We start from the raw sequence: 20,335 nt of genomic DNA, 5'->3' as shown, positions 1-20,335 counted from the left end.
AGTGGAAGCTACTGTACAGCACACAGGGCTTTCTACAACACCAAGCACTCACAGAGCACCTACATCCAAAAGCACGTGAGAACACACATCCACAAGCAGGCACGTGAGAACACACATCCACAAGCAGGAACGTGAGAACACACATCCACAAGCAGGAACGTGAGAACCCGCAGGAACGTGAGAACACACAGGTCTGGAACACCATGCTACGCTACTGACCCTTCATGCACGCTACACTGCGACTGTAAATATTGAAATATACATATATACGTGTGTGTTTGTGTATATGTATGTATATATACTATACGTAGTATCCATATAGTATGGCATATATATTGATATTGTACCCACACAGTATATACATATTTCATTCCTTGTATTCCAGTAGAACTGCATGTCTTCATGTTTCCATGCTATTCTCATGTGCTGTACTGATGGATGAAAGACCATGGAGAGAGGAGGGGGGAGGGAGGGGGAGAGAGGAGGTGGGAGGGAGGGGGGGAGGGAGGGAGGAGGGGGAGAGAGGAGGTGGGGGAGGGAGGAGGGGGAGAGAGGAGGAGAGAGGAGGGAGAGAGGAGGTGGGAGGGAGGGGGGAGGGAGGAGGGGGAGAGAGGAGGGAGAGAGGAGGTGGGAGGGGGGAGGGAGCGGGGGAGGGGGAGAGAGGAGGTGGGAGGGAGGGGGGAGGGGAGAGAGGAGGGAGAGAGGAGGTGGGAGGGAGGGGGGGAGGGGGGAGAGAGGAGGGAGAGAGGAGGTGGGAGGGGAGGAGGTGTACCTATGAATGCTAGATCTGACACGGTTCATCCACTAGAGAGTAGGACAAGGCATGCCATCACACACACACACACAGACGCACACACACACACAAGCACGGACATGAACACACACAGGCACGCATACACACTAACACACACAGAGACACTCACACAAGTAAGTGGGAGGCACGAAAGATCACAGCAGGGGAACAAGAATGACCATTTAACAGGGATTGTAGAACTAAGCTGGCGGCCAGAGTGGAAAATGGAGGCTTTCAGGACATGATGACACACAGGAAGAACAATGCTCATCAGGGGGGAAACTAGGCTGGATGCATTACCAAGGCAACCGAGAAGACAAGAAAGAAGGAAGAAAGAAAGAAACGATGAAAGGAAGGTAGAAGAAAGAAAAAGAGACAAAAAAAAACAGAGAAGAAAGGATAAGTAAAAAAAAAGAAAAAAAAAAGGCTAGCACTCGCTCCAGTGTACCGCTGTTTTCACAGCCTCACCACCCCCCCCCCCCCCCCCTCTCTCTCTCTCTCTCTCTCTCTCTCTCTGTCTCTCTCTCTCTCGTCGCAGCCTGTCAATTCATCGCTCAAAAGCAGGAGTTATATTTGGAGACACCACATACGTCAGACCTTACTAGTCGCTTGGCAGACGCTCTCATCCCAAGTCAGACCCTACTAGTCGCTTGGCAGACGCTCTCATCCCAAGTCAGACCCTACTAGTCGCTTGGCAGACGCTCTCATCCCAAGTCAGACCTTACTAGTCGCTTGGCAGACGCTCTCATCCCAAGTCAGACCTTACTAGTCGCTTGGCAGACGCTCTCATCCCAAGTCAGACCTTACTAGTCGCTTGGCAGACGCTCTCATCCCAAGTCAGACCCTACTAGTCGCTTGGCAGACGCTCTCATCCCAAGTCAGACCCTACTAGTCGCTTGGCAGACGCTCTCATCCCAAGTCAGACCTTACTAGTCGCTTGGCAGACGCTCTCATCCCAAGTCAGACCTTACTAGTCGCTTGGCAGACGCTCTCATCCCAAGTCAGACCTTACTAGTCGCTTGGCAGACGCTCTCATCCCAAGTCAGACCCTACTAGTCGCTTGGCAGACGCTCTCATCCCAAGTCAGACCTTACTAGTCGCTTGGCAGACGCTCTCATCCCAAGTCAGACCTTACTAGTCGCTTGGCAGACGCTCTCATCCCAAATCAGACCTTACTAGTCGCTTGGCAGACGCTCTCATCCCAAGTCAGACCTTACTAGTCGCTTGGCAGACGCTCTCATCCCAAGTCAGACCTTACTAGTCGCTTGGCAGACGCTCTCATCCCAAGTCAGACCTTACTAGTCGCTTGGCAGACGCTCTCATCCCAAGTCAGACCTTACTAGTCGCTTGGCAGACGCTCTCATCCCAAGTCAGACCTTACTAGTCGCTTGGCAGACGCTCTCATCCCGAGCACGGGCAGGGGGGCTGCCTTCACCCTGATTTCGTCCAGACAGCTGTGCATGCTCCAGAGACGACCCCATCAAACCACACGCTCGCGAGTAAACGTCCTCGACCGAAGGACTCGACCCCTTTCTCATGAATCTAAACCACTGCCCTGGACCCGTGAGGCTGTCGTCTACAGATGTTTTTTGGGGAAAAAAGGGTTTCGTTTGATTTCGACCTCTGCGCAGCCCGCGGTGGTGGGATCAGATGTGCGGGGGTGCGGAGGAGAGGGTAGAGCGCTGGGCGGAGGGAGAGGGTTAGAGCGCTGGGCGGAGGGAGAGGGTAGAGCGCCTGGCGGAGGGAGATGGTAGAGCGCCTGGCGGAGGGAGAGGGTTAGAGCGCCTGGAGGAGGGAGAGGGTTTAGAGCGCCTGGAGGAGGGAGAGGGTTAGAGCGCCTGGAGGAGGGAGAGGGTAGAGCGCCTGGCGGAGGGACGAGGGTAGAGCGCCTGGCGGACGGAGAGGGTAGAGCGCCTGGCGGAGGGAGAGGGTAGACGAGGAACTCGACAGACAGACAGAAAGAGCAACGAGACAGCGATGTAGGCCGGCAGGTTTCCACGGTGACATGTTGACAGGAGCCCCGAGGTACTAGGGCAGGTGGGAGGGGAGGAAGGGGTGGAGGTAGGAGAGGAAGGGGGTAGAAGTGTGAATGGAGAGGGGAAGGAGGAGAAGGGAGGAAGGAGAGGAGCTGTACCTTGTAAGCGACCCTGGAGGGACATTTCTTCCCCAGACCTAGTGGAGGGGACATGTGCAAGAGCATCTTGTACATGTGTAGGTAGGTCATACGGCCGCTTCACAGAGGAGAGCGAGGGCGGAGAGAGGAGGGCCAGGTGGAGTCCAGGTCAGATAACGGGGGGGGGAGGAGGGCGGCCGTACGAAGAGAGGACGGGTATAAAACAAGAAACAAACACAAAAAAAAGAGAGAAAATGACAAAACAGAAATCTGCGTTAATTGAGATTTCCAGGGTTGTTGGTGGGAGCGGGGGGGGGGGGGGGGGGGTCGGGGGGTCGGATGTCATCCATGTCCGCTCTCCGGAAACGGATGCATCCCAGGGTGCAGCGGGAGGGGGAGGGGCTTCCTGAGGAGAGATGCGGATGGAGGATCATGAGAAATGGAGTTTATGTCGGAAGGGGCGTGTTCTCCTTGCTCAGATAGGTATCAGCCGTTTCCACATGCGAAGAGACACCTATCTGCGGAGCCTCACGGCCAACCAAGATGGCCGTCAGAAAAACAAAGCACACAATTGCTCGCCTGCTTCACTGTGTCACTGGTTCGGACGGAACAACGGAATCGTTATTCCCAGCGACCGTTTGACGTCTATAAATAACGATCATAACAGCTTGGTGATTAAATCCCGGCTAATGCAAGCCTTGCATGTGGCGTTGTTTCCAGACCGTTGCCTTGGTTACACGTCAGGCGGTTAGCGGCGAGAGGTGTGCGTGTGGTTCGGAGCAGTCGTCCCCCTGTGTGTGTGTGTGTGTGTGTGTGTGGGATAGCAAACCTTGTAGGCCACAGCACTTGGGCACTTCTTGCCTAAGCCCAGGGGAGGGGAGATAAAACGTAACACTTTGTACATATCCTGATAGCAAATCCTCCCGCTGCAAGACAGGAAGTGGTTGAAGACGGTTAGAACAGGAAACAGCATTTCCACTCAATTCTCATCAACAAAACCTCCTTCACACAGCTGCCTTGGGAGGACCCCAGTGGACAGATATAACCCACCTGTAGGTGCTGCGAGGAACATTGAAGCTACACTGGATAACGTGATAGAGATGCTGTCATATGAAGGTATAGACTTTGACTTCAGTCTGTGAGAAGAGACCTCAGGAAGAGCAGCTGTTCTGGGAGGAGTAAACACCTTCCCTCCACCTCCCCTCCACCTCCCCTCCACCTCTACCTTCCCTCCACCTCCCCTCCACCTCTACCTTCCCTCCACCTCCACCTTCCCTCTACCTCCCCCTCCACCTCCCCTCCACCTCTACCTTCCCTCCACCTCCTCTCCACCTCTACCTTCCCTCCACCTCCCCTCCACCTCTACCTTCCCTCCACCTCCCCTCCACCTCCCCTCCACCTCTACCTTCCCTCCACCTCTACCTTCCCTCCACCTCCCCTCCACCTCTACCTTCCCTCCACCTCCCCTCCACCTCTACCTTCCCTCCACCTCCCCTCCACCTCTACCTTCCCTCCACCTCCCCTCCACCTCTACCTTCCCTCCACCTCCCCTCCACCTCTACCTTCCCTCCACCTCCCCTCCACCTCCACCTTCCCTCCACCTCCCCTCCACCTCTACCTGCCCTCCACCTCCCCTCCACCTCCCCTCCACCTCTACCTTCCCTCCACCTCCCCTCCACCTCATACCTTCCCTCCACCTCCCCTCCACCTCTACCTTCCCTCCACCTCCCCTCCACCTCTACCTTCCCTCCACCTCCCATCCACCCCAAACCACATTCCATCCCCCTGCCACTCTCCCCCCCCTCCTCCTGTGCTCTGCGGTCTGACAGTGGAGAAACTCAGTTGATGAGTGACACCCCACTTCCTGTCCCTTTGATAAAAAAAACCCTCATTAGGCCTGGCACAACTCATTCCAAACCTCCACCTTGCCACAGCTCAGCGTCTTCCTCAGAAAACTTCTCATTTGGGTTTTTATTTAATAATAAAATATTCATCAATTCTCCCTCTCCCTGGCTAAGAACCTCAGACAGAGAGGGATAAAGCCCTCCACAGCGCTGAGTACAGCTTCCTCTCCCCTCCTCAGTGACAGACAGCAGCTTTAGTCCCGTCAGCTTAGAGGCTGCAGGCCAGGGGAGCGAGATGCTGGATTTACATGCATCAGCGGGCCTACGGGGCCCCGTTTCTCTATCCTCGCTCCTCGCTCTGGCTTAACGTCACTCACTCCCGCTAAGACGGGATCCGCGGACTTCACAGGGTTTTGGGTCACCCTGCTGGAACTTTCCGTGTTTGGAAGCCACGGGGTGACTCTGCTTTTCTCTGAAGGGTGGAGTGTGGAGTGTGGAGGGGGGGTGGTGGGGGGGTGGGGGGGTGGGGGGGTGGGGGGGACCTACCAGGCGGCAGGGTCGTACTCTGCCCAGACTCGGATGAACTCGTCGAGGTGGTGAGGGCCCAGGATGGACGCGTCTCTGGTCAGGTACTCAAAGTTGTCCATGATGACCGCCACAAACAGGTTTAGCATCTGCACGGCCACAGTGAGGAAGTCAGGAAACGGGAAACAGGAAATGTAGTCCACTTCGAGCAAGCAACAGGAAATGTAGTCCACTTCGAGCAAGCAACAGGAATTGTAGTCCACTTCGAGCAAGTAACAGGAAATGTATGGATATGCATGTGTAGTTTAAAACTAAACTGTAGTTTTGAAAAAAATAAATAATCTAGTTTTAAACTAGATGTTTCATGTAGTTTAATCAAAAGTTTTTTATTTTGTCGTAGTTTTAATTTGCCAGTGAGCTTGTCGTGAGCCACACTGACCAGGAAGGAGCAGAGGAAGATGAAGGAGACGAAGTAGAAGTAGGCAAAGTCGCTGCCGCACTCCTTCCCCCCGGAGCCAGAGAGCTTGTCGCACGCTCGATTACTGTTACTGAGACACGACAGCATGATCTCATGCCAAGCCTCTCCTGTCGCACTCCTGAGGGACGCGTAGACACACACACACACACGCCCGTGAGCAAACGCAGGGTAAACATACTTGTAAAGAAACACACACAAACAACTGAGAAATCTGCCAGATTTTCACTCACCTGAACAAGAGCATCAAAGCTTGGAAGAAGGTCTGAAAGTTGTTGTGGTGGTTGATGGCCGTTTCCTCGTTCAGATCAATGTTGCCGAACACCTGAAAGAAAACATGTAAATTAATTGATTGTTGGCAGTGGCATCTTTAAATCATTAGTCAAAACGCACCTTTTTAGATCTGCTTTTAATGTGTAATTAATGCTGTGATTTTATATCATGTCCTTGTTTTATGTTTATTTTAACCATGTACAGCGACTTTGAGAACTTTGAAAAGCGCTATATCAATAAAATGTATTATTATCTATAACTGGATGTACGTACAGATATTGGCTCTGGAGACGTCTGGCAATGCCTATAGGCTTTGTGCAACACAGTCTCTCTTGGGTCTAAGGTTAAGTATTTCGATGAGAAAACCTGATCTATCTATCTATTTTACAGCAGACACTTTTATCCAAAGCTATGTACAGGGAGATTTTAACATGGGAACGCGTTATCTTGTCAAGTGCTCTACCACTGAACGAAACCCATTCCAAACAATGTCGATTAAATATCATTTTCAAATCTTGTTTTATGAGGAAAGATTATGTTTCCATTCTTCTATAATTGCGGCGTGCTGGAGTGAGTGAGGTTATTCACCCAAGGTGGGCGGGGCCCAATCTCATTCGGAGGGTGCCATCACACAGCTGAATAAACACAACCCCGTTTAGCAGAAGATTAAATTAATATTGATTTACAATAATACACATCTACTGTATGGGGTGCAATCTCATTATGCGATTAGTTTAGGAGATTTGATGGCCTCTGTTAAATGAGCTTCAGTTTGGGTCCATTTATTTTGGGGGGAGGGGGGCACTGCCCAAACACTTCATCTAACTGAGTGTAATAATCTTGTTTTGATTTGAATCTTGTTGTAGTAAACAAGTAAAGTACATGCCCCTGTACTTACTGTAAGTCGCTCTGGATAAGAGCGTCTGCTAAATGACTAAATGTAAGTATAAATGGCTGATCTAGTGACTTAATTTAAGTTAACTTCACATAATTTTAAGACATCTTATCAAGTGAAATATTCTTACTGCACCGGCAGCCAAATCTACTTGTTTCAGGCATAAGCGAGCTCATACCTTGTATTTGTGCACGTGCACTTGAGAGAGCAGGTCTACTCACCTGCATGCCGATTATGGCGTAGATGAAGAACAGCATGGCTATGAGCAGGCAGACGTAAGGCAATGCCTGGAAACACACACACATAAACACATGTACACACACACAACACACGGACACACACACACAGCAGGAGATGAAATCAGTCCGTGTAAGACTTAATGCAGTAATTTACAGACCAGAACAGTAAACTTCACCAGTGGGGTCTATTTCTTTAATCAGGTATTTATAGAGAAGGGTATACATTCATCGTAAATAAAGAGACGTCCTTTTTACACTGCAACAACTATCCATTTTCATTAGGCTTAAAATCTCTTAAACTCTCGATCTGCTGTTGACTCTAAAGCCCAGCCCATCGCTTGCTCTTTACTGAGGCAAACTTCTGCAGTTCCATAATCACCCTAAGTCATTAGCGAAATTAACCAAATTAAACTGTCCCCAGGTGCCGACAGGAACAGGTCAACAGGACCCTGGTGTGTGTCCAGGGTGTGTGTGTGTGTGTGTGTGTGTGTGTGTGTGTGTGTGTGTGTGTGTGTGTGTGTGTGTGTGTGTGTGTGTGTGTGTGTGTGTGTGTGTGTGTGTGTGTGTGTGTGTGTGTACCTTGGGGAGTCAGGTGGCTGAGCGGTGAGGGAATCGGGCTAGTAATCCGAAGGTTGCCAGTTCGATTCCCGGTCATGCCAACTGACGTTGTGTTCTTGGCAAGACACTTCACCCTACTTGCCTCGGGGGAATGTCCCTGTACTTACTGTAAGTCGCTCTGGATAAGAGTGTCTGCTAAATGACTAAATGTACCTTGAAGGACTGTACAAAGGTCCACAGCAGGATCCTGATGGTGTAGCCCTGCCTCAGCAGCTTGATGAGACGAGCCGCCCGAAACAGCCGGAGGAAGCTCAGGTTGATCAGCTTGTCCTGTGGGGTACACACACACACCCAGTACACACACACACACCCAGTACACACACACACACCCAGTACACACACACACCCAGTACACACACACACACACCCCAGTACACACACACACCCAGTACACACACACACACCCAGTACACACACACACCCAGTACACACACACACCCAGTACACACACACACACCCAGTACACACACACACCCAGTACACACACACACCCAGTACACACACACACACACCCAGGACACACACACACCCAGTACACACACACACACAGTACACACACACCCAGGACACACACACACACCCAGTACACACACACACCCAGGACACACACACACACCCAGTACACACACACACCCAGTACACACACACACACAGTACACACACACACACACCCAGTACACACACACCCAGGACACACACACACATTCTTAGCCCGTTTCCTGGAACAGTCAGTTCCCTACTAGTAATGAAGGCTGGTCTAAGTGAGGCTGAGTTCAGACCCAGTCAGGTCAGAGTGAAGAGAACATTCTCTGTATTGTATCACTCCTCCTAAAGGTTTTCAAGGAAGTGTTCATGCAGTGTGTACCAGGAAGTGTTCATGAGGTGTGTACCAGGAAGTGTTCATGAGGTGCTGTACCAGGAAGTGTTCATGTGGTGTGTACCAGGAAGTGTTCATGCGGTGTGTACCAGGAAGTGTTCATGCGTTGTGTACCAGGAAGTGTTCATGCGGTGTGTACCAGAAAGTGTTCACGCGGTGTGTATCAGGAAGTGTTGGCGTCGGCAAAGAACTTATATTGGACAGAAGTGAAAGCCAATAGAATGCTGCATTGCAACACCAGTGCCCAGTAGCAACGCTACGTTTCCGCCATTTTGGAGTGAAAGCAACTCGGCAGTCCACTAGCTTGCTGTCGCTTTTGGCAATATCAGCTGCTTTGTAAAAAAATAAAATGAATGAATGATGACAACGCAGGGCTCGACATGATCCTGTCCGGGACAAGTGGATTTTTTTGTAGGGCAAGTCTGGAAGAGAAATGTACTTGCCCCACTTTAAGTGCCACTCATTACGTCTATTTTACCAATTTTATTTGACCGAATTCTGCATTAGCAGTACACCTTCGTCCCAAGATCTCTACAGACCGTGCAGCTAATTTAATGCTCAACACTTGAACGGGGGCTTATTACTTGAAAGAGGAATTATTTACTGTGTCGTCTCTGTTACACTATCAGGGGATACTGTGACTTGCTAAAGTAGGTAAATGGCTAGTACATAACATTTCATAATAATTTCAGTTAACCAAGCAGAGCTGCAAGACCCAGTGAAATGTAACTAACGTTAGCTAGCATCGACATTGGCTAACTCAACTTCCATAGGCTATCCTCTGTCTTTGCAAGCTCGCTAAACTTATACAATATCTAAAATAATTAGTAGTCATAACAATGGATTTTGCCACTAAATGTTTGCGTTAACTTTTAATTTTTTTTCAAAACAATTCCCTTTCTACTCGACAGTGGCTGATTTACCAAGGGATCCTTTAAAAGGTGTAGCTATAATTTACAGTTGAACATTAGCTGATATTTAACTACGTACATTTAACCGATACAAATCCTGCTAATGCTAGCTAGGTACACAGCTGCCGACGCTAGCTAGCTAACGTCAACACCAAAAAAATATTTTAAATGATCTGTTACCTATAACTAGCTAGTATGTAGCTAACTGTGCTGTTGTCCAGTAACTCCAGTTGGAATTTTCACTCCACAATGGTGGCGCGCTACTGAAGCGTACCTTAGTGACTGTTACCAAAAAGCATCAGAGTGTTGCCTCTTGAGCTTCTATACTCTTTGGTGTCGGTGAGTGGGGGGGGGGTTGTTTTCAGAAGCAGCGAGGGGGACAAGAAAAGCCACTTACCGTCTGAAGGAGCCCGGAGATGAGACGGGGGGGCGGGGAGGGAGGGCAGAGGTGTGTGGGGGGGAGGAGGGGGGAGGGAGGGCAGAGGTGTGTGTGGGAGGGCGGGGAGGGAGGGGGGGAGGGAGGGAGGGCAGAGGTGTGTGTGGGGGGGGGGGGAGGGGGGAGGGCAGAGGTGTGTGTGGGGGGGGGAGAGAGGGAGGGCAGAGGTGTGTGTGTGGGGGGGGCGGGGAGGGAGGGGGAGGGCAGAGGTGTGTGTGTGTGGGGGGGCGGGGAGGGAGGGGGGAGGGCAGAGGTGTGTGTGTGTGGGGGGGCGGGGAGGGAGGGGGGAGGGCAGAGGTGTGTGTGTGTGTGGGGGGCGGGGAGGGAGGAGGGGGCAGCGGGGGGGGGGACAGCAGCATAGACACAGCAGACGGACGACACAGCACACGAGAGAGCAGAGAGACGGGGAGGAAAACCCGAGGAAAAGAGACAGAGAGGGAGGGAGAGAGGGAGAGAGAGAGATGAACAGACTTGACAGTCACATGAAGAGAAGTCTCACAAAGAGAGGCAGACTTAAGACAAGGAGCGTCTCGCTGTAACCAGAACACTCACTCCTCTGTGTGAGTGTCAGTGTGTGTGTGTGTGTGAGTGTCAGTGTGTGTGTGTGTGTGTGAGTGTCAGTGTGTGTGTGTGTCGTCTTGTCTGTCAGTTCCCAGCTTCGCTCGAGACTAATCCACACGGAAAGACACCCAGAGCTCAGGATCTGCTGCCTTTCAATGATTTAGCTCAACACTAACCAGGTTCACCCCCTAGCCCCCTCCCCCCATGACAAGGGCCCAGGCCCCGGAGAGCCCTCGGGGGCTGGGAGGGGGCCCCCTGGCTCCCCAGGCTGAAGCCATCTGTGGCATGCGTGAGGGCCCCACTCACCTTGATCTCCGTGACCAAGATGTCTGTGATGCTCCCCAGCACGGTCACAAAGTCAAACACGTTCCACGCTGCTTTCAGATAGTTCTGCAGGGAGGCACAAGGACAGATGGAGAGAGATGAAGATGGAAAGAGAGAATGAAAGATGGAGAGAGAGAATGAAAGATCGAGAGAATGAAAGATGGAGAGAGAATGAAAGATGGAGAGAGAGAATGAAAGATCGAGAGAATGAAAGATGGAGAGATGAAGATGGAAAGAGAGAATGAAAGATGGAGAGAATGAAAGATCGAGAGAATGAAAGATGGAGAGATGAGAGATGGAAAGAGAGAATGAATGATGGAGAGAGAATGAAAGATCGAGAGAATGAAAGATGGAGAGATGAGAGATGGAAAGAGAGAATGAAAGATGGAGAGATGAGAGATGGAAAGAGAGAATGAAAGATGGAGAGAGAATGAAAGATGGAGAGAATGAAAGATGGAGAGATGAGAGATGGAAAGAGAGAATGAAAGATGGAGAGATGAGAGATGGAAAGAGAGAATGAAAGATGGAGAGAGAATGAAAGATGGAGAGAGATGAGAGATGGACAGAGTTGGAGAGAGAGGGTGAGAGAGGATGATGGAGAAAAGGAAAAAGGGAGGGAGTAATTGATATTGAGAGAGATGGAGAGAATCAGAGAGCGTGAGAGAAAGAGAGAGTGTGAGAGAAAGAGAAACAGAGAAAGCCAGAACAAGGTCAGATTTAGAGCAGTTAGTGTGACATGCTCTTCTCCTGGTCTCTTCTCCCTGCAGCAAGTCTCCTCAAGCTCCTCAAATGAGTCAATATTTCATTGAGAAATTATATTACTCTATGTCAACCTATTACACACACCCACACACACACACACACACACACAAACACAACCATCCACAGTATGACTGATGAACAAACCTAGCCCTCCGTCCCTCTATTAACACTGTCACTAGACTTCCAGGTGTGATGGTGAGATCGCACACTGGGCTAGCTGTAGCTGTCAGCTGATTGATATACAGACTGTTACTTCCACCTGGGCGGGAGCGATTTGTGGAGATAGGGCGGCCAAACACTTAAAACAACAGAGAGACAGAGAGAGAGAGATAGAGGGAGAAAGAGAGATAGAGAGAGAAAGAGAGATAGAGAGAGAAAGAGAGAGGGATGAGCCAGTCTGTCTGGGCTAAATGTTACAAAGGTGAAGGTAAGGAGCGAGTGAGGAGAGCTCTCTAAACGATGAGCCGGGGATGCGAGGGAGGGAGGGAGCCAGAGATGAATCTCCTGGCTGCAGGACAAGCTTCCCTTAGCAGCCAGGAGATTCATCTCTCCCTCCCTCCCTCCCCTCTGCCCTCATCCCTCCCTCCTTCCCTCTCCTCTACAATCCCTGCTGTTGTCTGACTACCTGCCAGGCAGTTTATCTTCTCACTACTCACACAAACCCTGTCCACCTCATCTAATATCCATTCATCAACAGACACTCTGTCACTAGGTCTCTCTCTTTATCGGTTTCTCTCTTTTTCCATCTTCCTCTCGTTCTCTCTGCCCCTCTCTCTTCCTCCATTCCCCAGATTCGAGGTTCGAGGCTGAGCCGGACCCCGGGTGCCTAACGTGGATGACACGTCTAACATCCTGGAAGCTCACCAGCGGTCCGAAGGCGATGATCTTCAGGATGCACTCCAGGGTGAAGAGGCTGGTGAACACGATGTTCAGGTACTTCAGCATGGACTCGTACAGGTCTGGGGCTCCGTGGAACTGAGAGGACCACAACACAAACTACAGTGAGATCTTGTCTCCAGCGGCAACAAGATTGGAGGATTTTGTCATAGTTTCTCAAAGAAGGCATGCCTTTCTGTTCTTTTGAATACTCACGCACACACACACACACACACACACACACCCAGACAGACCAAATATTGAGCAGGCAGAAATATAGGATGGTTCCCTATTGTGCTAGAAAAGTTATTGATCTCTTTATGTGCTTCTTTCCCAGTAAACATCATACTTCATCCTACCCTACTGTCTGACCTACCTGCACAAACCAAGACCTGTGGACCCACGCCATGAAATCACAGGCTAACATTAGAACTCAAGTCTGTAGGCAAGTGTTTCATAAATCATTGGCTACGCTGTGGAGATCCTCTGCAGCCACGGCGCCGCAGGCAGCGCCCCCTGGAGCCTGGGAAGAGGTACTGACCTTCATCATGAGCACCACGGTGTTGAGGGCGATCATGGTCATGATGGAGTATTCAAAGGGTGGAGAAACCACAAACTTCCACATCTTGTACTGGAAGGACTGCTTGTTCTCGGGCATGTAGCGGGTCAGCGGCCTGGCATTGATGGCAAAGTCGATACACGCTCTCTGTTTCACCAGACAAGGTAGCAGGCAGGGACAGTGCGTTAGGCCTCAAATACAGGAGAGGAGGGATATGAGATTTGTGAACAATGAAATGAGAAGGTTTTTAAAAAAATTATGAAAAACTTTTTTATGAGAATATAAGATTTTATGAGATATGTGAAAGGGTCAGTTCATGTCTCTCCACAGATCTGGTCTCTTACAGTAATTCGCTACATATCAGCCAAAGTAAGAAACGACAACAGAGAGCAGAGATGTCTCCAGGAGCGTCTCTCCTCCAGAGAGCAGAGATGTCTCCAGGAGAGTCTCTCCTCCAGAGAGCAGAGATGTCTCCAGGAGCGTCTCTCCTCCAGAGAGCAGAGATGTCTCCAGGAGAGTCTCTCCTCCAGAGAGCAGAGATGTCTCCAGGAGAGTCTCTCCTCCAGAGAGCAGAGATGTCTCCAGGAGAGTCTCTCCTCCAGAGAGCAGAGATGTCTCCAGGAGCGTCTCTCCTCCAGAGAGCAGAGATGTCTCCAGGAGAGTCTCTCCTCCAGAGAGCAGAGATGTCTCCAGAAGAGTCTCTCCTCCAGAGCGCTCTGATCACTGGCCAGCCAGTGTGTGTGTGTGTGTGTGTGTGTGTGTGTGTGTGTGTGTGTCCAGCACCTCGTTCTTCTCCAGGCTACACTCTGACATGGCCTTGTCTCCTTGCTCCTGGAAGGTGATGATGATGAGGGCCACGAATATGTTGACGAAGAAGAAGGGGAACACCACAAAGTACACCACGTAGAAGATGGACGTTTCCATGCGGAACCCCGGACTAGGACCCTGGTCCTCGTATGTGGCGTCAACCGAGTGCTTTAGGACCCTGGGGAGATCACACCAAGATTCATCAGAAACCAATTAATCACACAGGACTCTTAAATCCATTATTCTCCCGAGCACAATCACAGCCTTATGACAATCAGGGCACTTTGCTAATGTATCTGCACGATAAAAAGGGTCAGATGTTTGAAAGATCTGTCTTGATTCAAGTCTGCGAATAACATAAGTAGCTGTTTCGTTCCAGCTTATGAAACTGGGTCAGGCAGAGTCCAGTCAGTTTGATTTGGAGATACATCTAAAAGCTTCATTTAGATTAATTATGTTACACGCACTTAAATGATTAAACCATGTACTTTAATGATTTCCTTCGGAATGGGAAGGTGGAGTAGATAACAGAGAGAGAGCTAAAAAATATGTGAGTGAGTGAGTGAGAGAGAGAGAGAGAGAGAGAGAGAGAGAGAGAGAGAGCAAGAAAGAGGATGAACAGATGGAAAGATGGAAAGAAAGAGAAAGGGTGGAGGGAGAGAAAGAGAGGGAGAAGGCAAGAGAGAGCGTGAGGGAGGGAGAAAAAGCGGCAAGAGACCGAGGGAGACGCCCCAAGGAGAGCTCAGCTGACAGACTGCAGCTCAGAGCTACATCTTCAACATCAAGGCTGATGTTGAGACACACAACACCACCTCAGCCAAACAACAAATCACCTCCCACATCTCAAGCTTTTAACGCACGTTCAACAAGAACTGATTTATTTTTTCAACCTTTTGAAACATTATTTTCCAAACCTTGTAGATTTTTTGGGGAAACCTTAAAAATAAATAAAAACAAACCTTTTATTTAAAAATATTTTTTTAAATAAACAAAATAAAATATTTAAAATATTTTATTTCTTTCAGAAATTTTTCGGGGAAAATAGCCCAACTTTCTGACTAATCCAGGGCGCTCGGATTAGCTGATTGGCCGAGGGGGGATGGGGGTGTGTGACTTACATTGGCCAGCCCTCTCCGGTGGAGACAGTGAAGAGGGTGAGGAAGGCCCAGAGGACGTTGTCGTAGTGGAACTCGTACTTCCTCCACTCCCTGGGCTGGGCTGCCACCTCGTCATGGTCATAGTCCAGGAACTGACCTCTGATGGGTGGGCGAGGAGGGGAGAGAGGAGGAGGAGAGGGAGAGAGGAGGAGGAGAGGGAGAGAGAGAGAGGAGGAGAAGAGAGGAGGAGAGGGAGAGTTTAGAGAGAGAGAGAGGAGGAGGAGAGGGAGAGAAGAGGAGAGGGAGAGAGAGAGAGAGGGAGAGGAGGAGAAGAGAGGAGGAGAGGGAGAGTTTAGAGAGAGAGAGAGAGAGGAGGAGAAGAGAGGAGGAGGAGAGAGAGAGGAGGAGAAGTGAGGAGGAGGAGAGGGAGAGTTTAGAGAGAGAGAGAGGAGGAGAAGAGAGGAGGAGGAGAGGGAGAGAGAGAGGAGAAGTGAGGAGGAGGAGAGGGAGAGTTTAGAGAGAGAGAGAGAGAGAGAGAGAGAGAGAGAGAGAGAGGAGGGAAGGAGGAGAAGGATTAAGAGGGAAACAGAGATACAATGACAGTGTGTGTGTGTACAGTATGTGTGTGTGTAGCTACAGCATGTGTGTGTGTGTGGCTACAGCATGTGTGTGTGTGTGGCTACAGCATGTGTGTGTGTAGCTACAGCATGTGTGTGTGTGTGTGTGTGTGTGTGTGTACCTGCAGTCCTTCTCCAGGCCCTTGGACTCGTCGGTGCAGTAGAAGAACTTCCCCTTGAAGAGCTGCACGGCGATGACAGCGAAGATGAACATGAACAGCATGTACACGATGAGGATGTTCAGCACGTTCTTCAGAGAGTTGACCACGCAGTCAAACACTGCCTGGGAAACACACACACACAGTCCAAATTATGTCATACAGTTGCAGAGATTGTTTTATGTGTGTGTGGAAAACATTCTGAAACTTCAGACCATTCCTTGGCTCTAACCACTGAAATACTGTTGGAACTGTGCCCTTCTGGTCCTTGATTATCTGCTGTCCTTACTGTATTTAGTGTGTGTCGGGTGAAAGTGTCTGTTAAATTAATATCAACATCAGTGAGAGAGCTGGTCTGAGGAGCTCTTCTGCCTGTCAAGCCTGGTCTATCTCAATCACCTGGGTTCTATTACCTTAATAAGATCTGCTGCTTTTTGTCAGGTCCATTACCTTGGTCTGATCAACCACCCTTCGTCACATCAATTACTTTGGTCTGTGGGACAGAGGGTTCTGACAATGGCTAGGGAAATTTGCATTTTTCTCATTCACCGTTAAAAACGTACAGCTAGACCCGTATATTATGATAGATGCGCCACCCCCCGCTCCTCCCCCCCCCTTTCCCTCCCCGCCCTCCCCCTCCCACACCCCTCCCTCATGTAGTCATCTTATCTTCCACGCAAGTCCCTTCAGAGGCCAAGCGGCTGTTGTCTCTGTTGTCCCCGAAGCCTGCGTCCCCCCCCTGGCTTGAGGGGTCACTAGAGGAGGGCTCAGGGGTCAGAGGTCAGGGGTCGTTACCTTGAGCTTGGGCAGCCGTTTGATGGTCTTGAGGGGTCGTAGCACGCGCAGCACCCTGAGAGACTTGATGGTGTTGATGTCTTTGCCTTTGGTCCCTCTGTGTGGCAGGCAGGACTAGTGTTAGCCCACGGAGACTTCAGAAGCACTCACACACACACACACTGGTCCACCAATCAGAAGGAGCGCTGGTCCCACCCTGTCTAAAGTGTGGGTGTGTCCGTTTGAACAGCAGTATCTTCAGTACGGTCTCTGGAGGATTAGACTAACTGAGGGAGAATCCCAGTGTGCAGTGGAGTATGTGTTTGAGTTCAGATGCTTGGTTTGAGGGTGTGTATACTGTACTGTACGCGCGTGTGTGTGTGTGTGTGTAGCACAGTGTGTGTGGTCGCATGTGTGAAAGTGTTACTAAAGCCTTGTGCATCTTAGCCTCAGCATCTGTCGAACTGTCTAGGTGTGGCTCGTCTCTGTTTGCCCTCCAGGGGCAGAGAGAGAGAGAGAGAGAGAGAGAGAGAGAGAGAGAGAGAGAGAGAGAGAGAGAGAGAGAGAGAGAGACAGACAGACAGAGAGAGGAGAGAGAGGAGAGAGAGGAGAGAGGAGAGAGGAGAGAGAGGGAGAGAGAGAGAGAGAGAGCGAGATAGAGAGAGAGAGATAGAGAGAGAGAGAGAGAGAGAGAGAGAGGGACCAGACTGGGTGAACATACTGTCCCCTCGCTGTGTTTCACCGTTCATCGACCTCCTGCTGCAATTCAGGCAAGAGCCTCTCAACCTTCAAGACATGAAGTTTGAAGCTCTCACTTCAGCATTCACACGACTTCACCGCACGCCTTAAACTCCACCTGAGCCATGCGCACCAATCACACGAGGGATCAGGGCTAGAATGAGTCCCCAGATTGGTAATCAGTGGATAATGTGACCACAGATGGGAGAGGGGGAAGGGGCGGGGGGGGTCATGGTTCAGATTGAGTGTGTTGACTTGGCCCTCCCCTGAGGGGCAGCGGTAGGCCACACACGCTGGCATGCACCCCTCATGCTCTGAGGACTCGGTAACCATGGCATGCAATCCGTTACGTCAACCGCAACGCCGGCGAAGGATCGAGAACACGTTCGTGAGCGACACGCTCCCCAATAGCTTTCAAAAGAGCCGTGGGCGGAGGGCACCAGTGTGTGTGTGTGTGTGCGAAAGAGAGTGTGTATCTGTTACACTGTGTGTGTGTGTGTGTGTACGTGTGAGAGAGAGAGAGTTTGTATGTGCCACGTTGTGTGTGTGTGTGTGTATCACATCGAAGATGTGCTGATCGACCTAGATGGCCTCGCGTGCAGCACCCAAGCATGAGAGGTTAACCTCGGTCACCATGACGACAACCATGACGACGGCCAAAACCCAATCTCCAGTACTGTGGACATGCAGATACTGCTGCTGCAGGAAGATATATCAGCTTGATCTTAGCCTTCCAGTAGACATACTGCACAAGCATGCGTAGGTACAGTGTCCTGCTAAGGCCCCCACAGACAAGCAGAGGGATCAAGACTGTGGTCTTCTGAAAGCTATCAGGTGAAGGCATTCTACACGTGCTCGCTGAGACAGGCTTGCTCAGGAGGGTTAGCATGGGGACGGCTATCCCAGCCAGGATAAACCGTGGTGAGACGTGGTAGGAGAGGTTAATATTGGGAGAGTTAGGGGCGGGGTCAGTTGGACTGAAGGAGAGGTCAGGGGGTCAGGGGTCAATGATATAGACCGAGGGTTGGTTCCCACCTGGCCACGCTTTGCTGCGATCTGGTGAAGAAAAGCAACGAAAAAGACACACACAGAAATACCATAAAACACACACAGAAACACCCAAAGGACAGAAGAAATCATGGCAGCTTCACAGAGAGAAACAAAGCAAGGTAAAGAAACAGCGACCAAATGAACCAGTCTAAGCAGAAACAGGTGGTACGACACACAGTGAGAAGAAACAGTGGCGTCGCCGAGCTGAGAGAAGTGTCGACGGCGACGCACATCGTCACGGAAAACGAGAACAGCGAGATAAAAAGATGCCGTCAAGTCGAGTAGGAAGGCGGAGACCCCCCCCCCCCCCCCCGCCCGCGGATCTGGGCGGAGCCAGGGTGGAAGAAGAGGCGGGCCCGACGAGAATCCCCGTCCTCCGACGCGGTCTCTCACGAGATGACCTCCGGGATGGGAAGGTGACGTGACGTTTTGACGAGAGAGAGACGTGCTCTCCTTAGGAGCTCCTATCTGATGGAGTGAGATCAGTTACACGTGAAGGGGTGAGCCGGGGGGAGGGGGGATCCGTCAGATAACCCCCCTGTCCCTCTGTCTGTCGCTCTGTCTGTCGCTCTGTCTGTCGCTCTGTCTGTCCCTCTGTCTGTCCCTCTGTCTGTCGCTCTGTCTGTCGCTCTGTCTGTCGCTCTGTCTGTCCCTCTGTCTGTCGCTCTGTCTGTCGCTCTGTCTGTCGCTCTGTCTGTCCCTCTGTCTGTCCCTCTGTCTGTCGCTCTGTCTGTCCCTCTGTCTGTCGCTCTGTCTGTCAGACAAGCAGCCCACATCTCCAGGAGAGGAGTAGGCACGCGCTCCTCTGAGCCGGTGAAAACGTTCAAGGCAGACACTTTCAGTGGGTTATGCAAGCGCACAGTAACAGGGATGCTCTTGTGGCCTCCAGCCACCCACATGCACTACCTGGTGGGGTGGAACACACACTTGCCAATGGAACACATAAACAAGTGTCATACAATCGAGTGGGAGGAGAATGGATGGAATGTTTTTGACAGATACAGTATGCATTGTCAGAGATTCCTCTAGGGGGAGAGAGAAACAGAGACAGGCAGACAGACCGACAAGCAGATAGATAGACAGGCATATAGACAGACAGGCAGATAGATAGACAGGCTGAATGACAGACAGAATGACAGACAGACAGATAGAGCAGGCAGGCAGGCAGGCAGGCAGGCAGGCAGGCAGGCAGGCAGGCAGGCAGGCAGATAGATAGACAGACAGACAGACAGACAGACAGATAGAGCAGGCATGCAGGCAGGCAGGCAGGCAGATAGACAGGCAGAGAAAGAAAGAAACCACAGGTGCATTACCCCATAAGGCTCCTGAAAGCAATCCAAGCCACAAGAGAGAATATGGAAAAAGAAGAGAGAAGGAAAGAGGAGGAGGAGGACAGGAGAGAGGAGGAGGAGGACAGGAGAGAGGAGGAGGAGGACAGGAGAGAAGAGGACAGGATAGAGGAGGAGGAGGACAGGAGAGAGGAGGACAGGAGAGAGGAGGAGGACAGGAGAGAGGAGGACAGGAGAGAGGAGGAGGACAGGCGAGAGGAGGACAGGAGAGAGGAGGAGGAGGACAGGAGAGAGGAGGAGGAGGACAGGAGAGAGGAGGAGGACAGGAGAGAGGAGGACAGGATAGAGGAGGAGGAGGACAGGAGAGAGGAGGAGGAGGACAGGAGAGAGGAGGACAGGAGAGAGGAGGAGGACAGGAGAGAGGAGGACAGGAGAGAGGAGGAGGACAGGAGAGAGGAGGACAGGAGAGAGGAGGAGGAGGACAGGAGAGAGGAGGAGGAGGACAGGAGAGAGGAGGAGGACAGGAGAGAGGAGGAGGACAGGAGAGAGGAGGAGGAGGACAGGAGAGAGGAGGAGGACAGGAGAGAGGAGGACAGGAGAGGAGTGGGTGGAAGTGACAGAGATAAGGATTCAGTAAGACACAGGAAACCACACGAGATAACCATCTATATCCAACAGGCTAATGGTCAGAGAGAAGCAGAGGACAGTAGAGCCAAAGAGACAA

At 51.0% G+C, this 20,335-nt stretch overlaps 1 protein-coding gene across 1 annotated transcript in view; it reads right to left on the bottom strand.

Annotated features, from left to right (window-relative positions):
* Nucleotides 1–2,569: 2,569 nt before the first annotated feature.
* Nucleotides 2,570–20,335, bottom strand: part of cacna1bb (calcium channel, voltage-dependent, N type, alpha 1B subunit, b) — a 38,531-nt gene continuing 20,765 nt past the window's right edge. Inside the window, exons 18-32 of the mRNA XM_067250372.1 lie at nt 19,636–19,647; nt 16,556–16,652; nt 15,725–15,885; nt 15,007–15,144; nt 13,865–14,066; nt 13,064–13,228; nt 12,511–12,621; nt 10,867–10,950; nt 7,929–8,045; nt 7,140–7,205; nt 5,984–6,075; nt 5,715–5,871; nt 5,297–5,424; nt 2,928–3,024; nt 2,570–2,578 (exon numbers count right to left, since the gene is read on the bottom strand). Coding sequence (XP_067106473.1) covers nt 2,570–2,578; nt 2,928–3,024; nt 5,297–5,424; nt 5,715–5,871; nt 5,984–6,075; nt 7,140–7,205; nt 7,929–8,045; nt 10,867–10,950; nt 12,511–12,621; nt 13,064–13,228; nt 13,865–14,066; nt 15,007–15,144; nt 15,725–15,885; nt 16,556–16,652; nt 19,636–19,647 — 1,636 coding nt within the window. The remainder of the gene's footprint in view (nt 2,579–2,927; nt 3,025–5,296; nt 5,425–5,714; nt 5,872–5,983; nt 6,076–7,139; nt 7,206–7,928; nt 8,046–10,866; nt 10,951–12,510; nt 12,622–13,063; nt 13,229–13,864; nt 14,067–15,006; nt 15,145–15,724; nt 15,886–16,555; nt 16,653–19,635; nt 19,648–20,335) is intronic.

This window comes from Osmerus mordax, chromosome 14, assembly GCF_038355195.1.
Source record: "Osmerus mordax isolate fOsmMor3 chromosome 14, fOsmMor3.pri, whole genome shotgun sequence".
NCBI lineage: Eukaryota > Metazoa > Chordata > Actinopteri > Osmeriformes > Osmeridae > Osmerus > Osmerus mordax.
This window is presented reverse-complemented; position numbering and strand designations above follow the sequence as displayed.